At 33.5% G+C, this 11,049-nt stretch overlaps 1 protein-coding gene across 1 annotated transcript; it reads left to right on the plus strand.

The window, feature by feature from the left end:
• Window positions 1-7,772: 7,772 nt before the first annotated feature.
• On the plus strand, window positions 7,773-9,194 carry LOC114580531. Its single transcript, XM_028698393.1, has one exon. The coding sequence runs from the start codon at window positions 7,773-7,775 to the stop codon at window positions 9,192-9,194; it is 1,422 nt and encodes a 473-aa protein (XP_028554226.1).
• The last annotated feature ends 1,855 nt before the right edge of the window (window positions 9,195-11,049 follow it).

An 11,049-nucleotide genomic window follows, 5' to 3' on the forward strand; every position in this document is an offset into this window, starting at 1 on the left:
TTGCTGTTCGATGGAGCTGAACTGCTGTTGGATGTTTCCAAACTGCTCCTTGAACCAACCCATATCATTATCATGCTGGGTTTATTGTTGATACAGTCAAGTCATAAGTCTGTCAATTTGCTAAATCAACTTCTGATATTAGTAGTGGTAAGGAGGCAGTGTAAATGCAGGATCAGTATCAAGGAAAGCTTCTCCTTCTTCATCAAAGAGGGAGTCTTCTGGCTCCTGATCTATATGAATGATCATCTAGAAGGAGGCATTCAAAAAGAAGATTTGAGTGTTATCATGTGGAGTGGGATTTGTGATATTATATTTTTTATTCAAGATATACCCAATCATAGATCCTAGAGCAAGATTTTTATTTCTCCTAAAGGCTGGGAGTCAAATGGAAGTGAAATTTTAGGTGTAATCAATTATCATTTAAGCTTCATTCATTTGGGTGTTTGACATTATGAAGTAGGTGACAATATAGAGTAGGGGAGTCATATTTATTTGGTCTTCGGCTTTAGGGATGATAGATGTTCTTAGAACTATTAGATAATCCTGGCATTTTGATTTAGAGAATGTACCAAGGGTTGGTGGTAGTTTAAAGTAGCATTTTGAAGTAAGAGGTTCACAACATTCTAGTCAAATTCAAATATGGAGGCTAAGGAAGGGGGTCTATTTCCTTGGGTATTTAGCTAAAGATGAGCTCAATTGTCCTCTTGGGTGATTTCCATATTCTAATAACACACTTAGAAAATCATTATAATAGCGTCCCCACTAATCTTAAGGTTTTCTAAAAACTTGAAAAGGATTTTAGAGTGGAAGGGATAGGCCAATGTAAGAAGAAATTAAAGCGCCGTAGAATTAAAGAGGTTCATTACAGAAAAGTTAAGGGCCTGTTGATTATGAAGCTTGAAAGGTGCGATCTTGGCTTTTTTGTATTTTTGGTTGGTAGCTTCATCAAAGTCGTTAGAAAAAGGTCGTCGGTACTGCTACAAGAAGAGGAACCACTGTGAGTTTATCGACTATGCTTTCCACCATCAGCCATTATAAGAAGGAAGGATTAGATGGTTGTGTGGAAAAAAATTGAAGAAATTAGGCTATTTAAATAGATCTTCAATTAATCATATAGTATGATTATGAGATCATATGGGATGACAACATGCAATTATTTTGGCCAGACGATCAATCAAAAAGATATTGTATGATTATACAATATGATCAGACTTTGTAAGGGACAATTAGATACATGGATCTTATCCTAATGAGTCAAACTATACGACTTTTAACAAAAATATTCGTGCAGTACAAAGATGTGTTCATACGGTAAGATCAATAATAAATGTTATACCAAGTGAAATGAATTTGTCCCAATTAGGATTGACACATGGATCATCTAGACTAATAGGTGTTCATATTATTGACGCATGGATCATCAATAATAGATTCAATTTGGTTCATATGTTGAGTCAAGGGTTGTGATGAAAGTAGTGTTGTGTAGATCACATAGCACGAATGTGGTTTGAATAGAATGTTTGAAGATGAAATTTTTTATTTATAGAAAAAAGATAGTGAAGTCTAGGGAAGGGTTTATGAGATGATAAATACAACAACAAGAACAACATCAAGCCTTTATCCCACTACGTGAGATGATAAATACACAAGAATAAAATAAGATAAAAATAAAATCATAAAAACATCAACAAGACCAAAAGTAAAATTAATAATAAAAACTAATTAAGGACTAAACAAACAAAATAAAATCATAAATATCTGAAGACAACAGAAACAAAATGCACAAAACATGTAAATAGAAACAAGAATAACCAAAATGAAAAGAACAAAAATAGAAAGTGTTAGTTTTAAGTATGAACATCGATCACACCTAATCTAATTATTAAGGTGCATAAGGTTTCAAAAGCTACTGTTTTTGTGAAGATATTAACAAGTTTATTTTTAGTGGCTACATAGTGTAGCTCAATGTCTTCTTTGGTAACAGGGTCTCTAATAAAGTGGTGCCTTATATCAGTATGTTTTGTCATAGAGTGTTGGATTGGATACTTTGAAATATAGATGGAACTCGTGTTATCACATAGGATTTGAATTGTGCCTACAAGTAGTACTAAATCAAGAATTTGTTTCTTTAACTAAAAGACCTGGGCCATATAACTTCTTAAGGCTATGTACTAAGCTTTAACAGTAGTCAAGGTAACTGAGTTCTATTTTCTATTGGACTAGGAGACTAGGGATTGTCAAATAAATTGACATATTTTTAAAGTACTTTTCTTATCAACTCAACTTATAAAATTTGAATCAAAATATCCTAAATTTCAAAGGAGGTGCAATACATAGGATAGCAGATTCCTAAGTCTTGAGTTCTTAAGTGATATATAAGAATTCTTTTGACAGTAATCAAGTGGGACACTTTTGGATCAGCCTAAAATCTTACACAAAGACAAACACTAAACGTAATATGAAGTCTACTAGCAGTAAAAAAAAGAAGTGATCCAATTATTCCTTTTTATTTCTTTTGATCAACAGATTTTCTATTTGAATCCTTATCTAACTGAGTAATGAAACTCATAGGAGTGTTGGTTACCTTTGTTTTATCTATTTCATATTTCTTAAGGATGTCCTTAATATATTTTGATTGACTAAGAAAAATTCCATCATCCTTCTGTCTTATGCTAAATCTAAGAAAGAAGGCCAGTTCTCCCATCAAACTAATCTCAAATTCCTCACTATTTATTTTAAAAAACTTATCATAAAGTTTTTTATCATAGGATCCAAATAAAGTATCATTAACATAAATTTAGACAATCAGTAGTTCATCTCCTATCTTTTTTGAAATATGGAGGTGCCTATGCTCCCCTTAACAAAAGTTCTTTCTAGTAGGAATGTGCTTAGCCTTTCATACCTTGCCTTAGGTGCTTGTTTCAGTCCATATAATACCTTTTTTAAATTTGAACACATGATTAGCAAATTGTGAATTTTTAAAACATAGGGGTTGTTCAACATATACATCTTTTATTACCACAATCAAAAATGAACTTTTGACATCCATTTGGTACAATTTAAATACCTTAAAACAAGTAAAGGCTACTAGCACCCTAATGGCTTTTGATCTAGCTACAATGGAAAAAGTCTCTTCAAAATGAATTCCTTCTATTTGATTATACCTTTTAGCTACTAATTTTGCTTTGTTTCTAACCACTACACTAGAATCATTCATTTTATTTTCAAAAATTCATTTAGATCCAACAACACTCTAGTCCTTAGGTCTTTTAACTAGCTCCCAAACATCATTTCCTACAAATTGATTTAATTCTTCTTGTATGTCTAGGATCCAGAATTCGTCATATAGGGCTTAATTTATGTTGGTGGGTTAATTCAATGAAATGAAAGTAGAGTTGTTTACTTCCATTCTTAGTTTATGCCTAGTTATAATACCTTCAGATAGGTCTCGTAAGATCAGTTCTTTAGGATTACTTCAAGAATATCTCAATTCTCCGGGCAAAATATTTTAGTTTCTACCGTTTCCTCCATATTTATAAATTCTAATCCTTAGGTAATTTCTACAACCTATTCTTCTTCTACCCTAGCCCCTTAAAAATTATCAAATTCATTAAATGCAACACCAGTGGTCTCCTCTACTACTAGTATTCTTTTATTGAAGTCTCTATAAGATTTTTAAACATTTAAGTAACCTAGGAACATTTAAGTAAACATTTATAAACTCTGGGAATTCAAAAAAAATTTCGATTGTTTTTTAAATTTGTCTTCTCCCGTTGTTTTCACGGCTAGGTTGGCAGTCCGTTCTCCGCCGTATCGCCGACGGGATTTGAATACGGAGATGGAGGGGAAGCCTCTGTCATCGTCTGATGCTTGTACAAATATCCATAGAAGTCTCAATGCTCCGGTGCGAGTGTCTTAAGATGTTTTCAATGGAGGACAGAAGACTGGTTCAATGTTCAATAGCCATTTCAAGGAAAAGCCTCTGACGATCAAAGAAGGTGGATTGTTGAAAAACAAATCGATTCCGATGGTGACTGGTAAAGGTAAGGAGATTTTCAAGGAAGATGATTTTCTCAGCTTGAAGAATTTTAAAACAGCAATTGAATTCAAGGAAATGATGGAGAATTTCAAAGGAGAATCTTCCAAGTTGGTAGGAAAGATTAATTTCAAAACTACAACTCTCCCAACCACTCCAATTTCCTGTAAAATTGTGGAGTCTTCCCATGATGTTATCATTAAAGCAAATGGGAATAAGGTGATTGAAGAATTTCCTCTGTTGGCTGATAAACAGGGAAATGGTGATGAAGCTGTTAACAAATCTAAAGATGATAATAACATGAAGGTTGTAAATTCTGCTTGGTCGAAGATACAAAACATAAGGGTGGATAAATTAGATCTGGGATCATTCTTATATGATGATGGAAATACAGTCCAGCTTCACGCAGAAAATGAAAGCATCAATGCTAAAAAATTGGACTGTTCTTTGGTGGTGAAATTATTTGGTGACATATTACTGTTTTCTTCAGTTTGTATTGAACTGAGAAAGCAATGGAGAAGATTTGGAAAGTTTCATATAACGGGTTTAGGCACTGGATGGTTGCTTTGCTCATTTGAAAATCCAGAAACAGGAAGAAGTTATGACAGAAGGTCCTTGGTATGTTAAAGGGCATGTGGTGGGGTTAGACAAAGGGTCTCCCTTGTTCTCTACAAATTCTTTGAAAGGGATTTCAGCTCCATTATGGATAAGATTACCTAATCTTCCTTTGCAATGTTGGGATGATATAAAGATTTGTAGGATTGCATTGAAGGTGGGAAAGCCATACTTGCTTGATGGAAACTCGTTTCAATGGGGTAGAAGAGAATACGCTAGAGTTTGCGTTCGTGTGCCCTTGTATGAAAAATTACCACTTGGAGTTTGGGTGGAAGGCTTATATGATAAATTTTTCCAGAAAATCATTTATGAAGGCATTTCAAAGTTATGTTATGAATGTGGCTTCATTGGTCATACCATAATAGAATGTATGAAATTTAAAGATAAGAAGGTTTCTTCCCTTGATGTTCCTATTTTGGATAAAAAGAATCTAGATCAAGACTGCTCCAAAATTGAAGATAGCTCAAAGCAGCTAGAAGATGATAATAAATATGGATCGTGGATACAAGCAAAGTATGGTAAGAAGAAGGTTTCTAGAAATACTAGAAGAATGACAGGTACTCCTTTTAAACAAAGAGTTCCTTCAAAAAAAGTTTTTGTTCCAAAGAAACAAATTTCTTCAAACGAGCAAGCTCTACAGTTACAAAAAGATGTTTTGAAGAATGCTCAGAACATTTTTTGCTTCTGTAGAATAAGTTTGTGTTCATCATGTAGAAGCTTTTGATTATGCAAATAGTGTTGAAGATCAATCTAAAATAGCTCAAGTCCCGATTCTAAACAAATTTTTATATTCTTTCTGATATAGAAGATAATCTGATAAATGAGCATGGGAAGGAGAAAGCTAATAAAGATGTTGAAGAAGGGGAGATATTACATGATCTATTTACTGATGCTAATGAAATAGCTGCTATAAAGATTCAAGAACAGATGGTAGGACCCGAAGGACTAAACAAGGAGATCAAGACTGTTGAAAATTCTTCTTCAGGCAAGAAAGTCAAGTTGCTTAAAGAACTAAAATCACTGGGATATGGAAATATAGTCAAGCATAACAGGAAGTTGGAGAGTGGAAGAAACAAAAAGGGTGGGGGGCCTTCCCCTCTTTCTAATCAATGACTTTTCTAGCTTTTTGGAACTGTAGAGTGGCCAAAAAGAGAGAGGTCGTTCTATATCTCAAGGAGGTTGTTAGAGAAAATGATGTTTTTTTTGGTTGTGGGAATAGTTGAAACCAAAGTTAGTACATTGGAGAATTTACATATTTTGAAATTTCTGGGTGACAAATGGGAATCGTTTATGATTCCTTCTGTTGGGCTTTCTGGAGGTATTTTGGTGCTTTGGAGGAAGGATGTAGTAGCTTTTTCATTATTGGAAATTTCTTCACAAGTTATCATTGGTGATCTTGAAGTTGACAATAAAGGATGTTGGAAAGTCTCCACTATTTATGGAAGCAGGAGTATGGTGGAAAGGAAATCTCTATGGGAGATTTTAGAAAAAAAGGTTTGATAATAATAAACCAGCAGTTATTGGAGCAGACTTTAACTGTATCTTGTCACAAGAGGAGTAAAGAGGAGGCAAAAAATTTATATTCTCTCAAGGAGAAAAAGATATGAAGATGTTTATGAACAACAATGACTTTCATGAAGTTAGGTTTATTGGACCCAAATTTACTTGGTGTAACAACAAAACTGGGGGAGGACGCATCTTAGAAAGACTGGATAGATGCCTTATTAACTCTTTTGCTATGAATTCTATTAATCTAGCCTTGGTTAAACATTTGTCACGTATAGCTTCAGACCACTGCCCTATTCTTTTGGAGATGTTAAAATCGATGGCTTCTAACTACAAATGTATACATTTTGAAGATGTATGAAGTACTTATCATGGGGCTTTTGCTATTGTAGAAAATACATGGAAGATGGGTGGAGGAAATGATCCAGCAAGTTCTTTAAACCTTAAGTTTAAAAGGACTCTTAAATCCTTATTCTATTGGAGTAAGGCTAAATTTAAGAGTTTAAATGTTTTGAGAGATTCATTGAAGAAAGAGATTTATGATTTAGAACTTGAAGAAGCTGATGGGATGCTCACCGAGACAAAGCTGCTACTGCTCAGGTTAAAGGTAAATGAATTAAACCCTACTTTGGCTAGATTAAATATATGGTGGAGGCAAAGAGCCAAGGCTAGATGGTTAGAAGAAGGTGATACAAATTCAGCTTTCTTCCATTCTTTTGCAAATGCAAGAAAGAGCACAAACTGGATAAATCAAATAAAAATTGAAGATGGTACTTTCATGGATAAAATCAAAGATATTGATACAATTTTTACAAACTTCTTTAAAGCCAAATGGAGACATAGGAACTGTAAACTAGATGGATGGCCGCAACCGGTTGCTGTGTTAGAGAAAGAAGGTCAACACAAATTAGATGCAGATTTTTCAAAGGAGGAACTTGAAGAAGTGGTGAACAACTTGGGGAAGAACATCTCACCAGGAATTGATGGAATTACATTCTCTTTTATCAAATGCTATTGGAAGGTAATTCAATTTGAAGTTTGGAATGCTATTAACATGTTTTTCAAAACAGGAATTATGAATCAAAACTGGAAGGAGACATTGATTGTGTTAATTCCTAAAGTGCAAAATCAAGTTTGTCCAGAAAATTTATGTCCAATTAGTCTTTGCATGACTACGTATAAATTAGTGGCAAGAATGTTGTTGAATAGGATGGAAATGGTTATACACAAGGTTATTTCAAATGACCAAGCAGCTTTCTTAAAAGGGAGATCATTGAACGACCATGTTCTTTTGGCTCAAGAGGTATTCAACAAAATTTGACATTCAAAAGCTAAGAAAGGATTTTTGGCAATCAAAGTTGATATGGAACAAGCTTATAATAGCATGGGATGGCAAGATTTGAGGCAAGTCCATCATTTTAAATTCCCTACCAAATTTTTGGATTTAATTGTGAATTGTATTTTAGATCCAAAATTTTGTTTATTGATTAATGGGAATAAATCAAATTGGATTGAAGCTAAAAGTGGGTTTAAACAAGGATGTCCTCTATCCCCATTTATTTTTATTTTGTGTTCATAAGTGTTATCAGATGTTATCTATCAAAGTGGAAAGAAGATGGGTATTCAAATTGCTTCTAAAGCACCAAGAGTGTCACATTTGCTCTATGCGGATGATATACTAATTTTTTCTGAAGCCAACTTGAAGAAGATCAAGAAAATCAAAAAGACTTTGAACAACTATTGCAAATGGACCGGACAAAGGGTTAATTTCAAGAAATCTATGATGGTGTTTGGCAAAACAGTGAATCAAAGGAGAAAGAAAGAAATTGAAAATGCCTTAAAATTCAGTTCTGCTATAGAAATGAATTATCTTGCTATTAAGCTTACGTTAAGGAGGATGGTAAGCTCTGATTATAATAAACTGATGGAAGTTGCTTTAAATAAGCTGAATATAAGGGGAAAGAATTTTATCTCATTGGAAGGTAAAATGGTCTTATTGAAATCAGCTTTCTTATCTCTTCCAATTTTCCTATCAACTCTTTCCTTGGTGCCTTTGGGGATCTTAAAGGAGTTTGACAAGATGTGTAGAGATTTCTTATGGAATAAGAAGAATGGGAATTTGGGTTTGCATTCTGCCTCTTGGAAGGAGCTTTGTAAACCAAAACAAAAAGGAGGAAGAGGTCTCTTTTCAGCGGTTGAAAAAGTGGGTCATCTTAGAGCCAAGTTTGCTTGGAAATTCTATATGAAACCGGAATCATTACTCATTTGCATCCTTAAAGCAAAATATGGAGATGATTTATGGAAGAATATGGAAACAAAAGGAAGTTCTTCTACTTGGAGAATAATTTGTAATGGAGCTAAATTTTTTATTAACATTGTAAGATGGAAAATCTGCAATGGGATTTCTATTAACTGGTTGAAGGATGCTTGGATATTGGATAGGAATATATCCAAATGTCCTACTTTTGTTAGTAACATGGAGATTAACAACTACAAACTGGAATTCTTTTTGAAGGATGGAGAATGGAACCTGGAACACCTTCAAATGTTCTTTGGAAAAGAATTAATTGATCTCATATTAAAAATTCCAATCTTTATAAATCAAGGAGCGGATCAAATTGACTTGAAGAAGAAAGCTTCTGGTTGTTCAGTAGCAGCTATCTCTCAGGCTTATTTTTATAAAGAAGATGCAAACTGTGAATTGTGGAAGAGGTTAAAGAATGTTAAGCTTAGACCAAATGTTGTGTTGTTTTGGTGGAGAATGTACAAGAATGCCATCCCAAGCTTCACTTTCTTATTTTACAGAAAGATTACTTCCTTCACGGGTTGTCCAAGAGGATGTAAAAAAGATGAAGATAATAATCACATTGCTGGAGAATGTGATAAACTGAAGAAGGTTATCTTTTGGCTCAACAAATGGGGAATTAAAGTTCCACAATTTGTTTGCTTTCATGATTGTTTAAAAGAATTGGAGAGAATGTCTTATAAGAATCCATTGGTGGTTAACATCTATTGTAATGAAGTCTTTCTTGTATGAAAAAGCAGGAATCAGTTAATTCATGAAGGAAGGGTAGAAAATGATCGTTATATTGCAGTCAATACTATATCCATGGCTGCTATAACACCGGTGATTAATGTCCAAATGGAAAACTGGGATGTTAATCAGCATATGCTGTTTTCTTCTTGGCTTCCTCCTCCACCTGGATGGATAAAAATCAATGTGGATGCATCATTAAACATCAATTATTCAGCTGTAATTGCTGGAGTTTGTAGAGATGAAAAAGGAAGGCTATTACTTGCTTTTGGGAATCAACTAATGCATTGGGTTATAGGAGAATTGGAACTACAAGTGATACTCATGATTAAAGATGTAATACAAGATTGGATGTTGGAAGCTCAAGGAATGATTCTTGAAGGAGATAACTTCAACATCATCAAGATTCTTCAACAAGATTTGAAGAACTTCAAATCAAAAAGAATAATTGAAGATAAGTTATCCTTCATTTTAGATTTAATTCAAGTTTCTTTTAGTTTTACTACTAGAAATTGTAATAAATTAGCGGATTATTGTGCTAATTTAGCTTTAAGAAAAAATTTTATTTGGAATGATCTAACTAACAATGAAATTCCTCCATCATTCATTCATATATTGAAGGACGAATTTAATTTGTTAGATTGTTAGTTGTGATAACTTCTTTTTTATTATTTATTAATGCATCTTGCTACTTTTTCTAGCTTTTTTCAGCCACCACCACCACCTCCTTTAGATGATCAGGGGCCGTCCTACATGTAGTTTGTTTTCTTGTGTTGCTTTTTCTGTGATGTACTTTGTTCCTTTTTGTAGTTTATATTTCTTGTTTTTAGTTCCCTCCTCCATTTTTTGATGTCAAAAGGGGGAGTAGTTGTACTGTTTTATGTTATTTAGTTGTACTGTGTTCGTCTTTTAGTAAAATTTTAACTTCTTGATTCACATTATTTTTCCTTCTGATGTTTTAATTGAACTGCTTAAATTGTTTTTTTAACCATCAGCAAAAAGGGGGAGATTGTTATGAATTTGATTTCATGTAATATAATTTTGATAATAGCAAATATTTCTAATACTTCTATTTTTCAACGACTACCTTGCCTACTAATGTTTCTGGTCCACAAGGTCGAGTGTAAATCAAGCCAGCTCAGGATTTGGTAGACTAGGGGTGAGTAAGTATGTAAGGGTTTTATCCTTTCCTTGAGTCTATTGTAAAAAAGTGGATCCTGATGCTAAGTAGCCTTGCACACGCATACTCATAGAAAAATTCTATCTATTTTTAGTATTTTCTATCTTAGATAATATCGTCCATACAATCCAAGATCATCCTGGATGATCAGTCAAAAATAGAAACCCTAATTAGGGTATCCTAGTTAAGGTAGCCATAATTAAGCAAATTATCTTGGATGATATTAGCATCGTTCTGGATGATATGCTCAAATTAGAAAAAATCAGCTGCCATAACCTTTTATGCATGTTTTATTTTTTGATATCATCTAGGACACCATTCTAGATGATGCAATACATTTATACCTAAATTAGTTTGGTATTTAAGGAAAGCAATTAAGGTTTGATTTCTCAATCATATCTTCCTAGATGATCTCAGGATCATCTATGATGATCAGTTAAACAAACCTTAATTACTTCTTGAACGACCTGAATGATACTCTTTATGATAAGTTTTGATTTGAACTAATCATCTAGGATGATCACAAATCTTCTTGGATGATCAATTATTTTTTCATCGTCCAAACATACATCTTGGGCAATATTTTGGATGATATTTGACTTTTTGTACTAATCATTCCGTACGATCGTGAGATCATCCTAGACGATCTAGTTATTTTTTCATCATCCAGACATCCAT

Source organism: Dendrobium catenatum, unplaced genomic scaffold, assembly GCF_001605985.2.
Source record: "Dendrobium catenatum unplaced genomic scaffold, ASM160598v2 fragScaff_scaffold_1077, whole genome shotgun sequence".
NCBI classification, from domain to species: Eukaryota; Viridiplantae; Streptophyta; class Magnoliopsida; order Asparagales; family Orchidaceae; genus Dendrobium; species Dendrobium catenatum.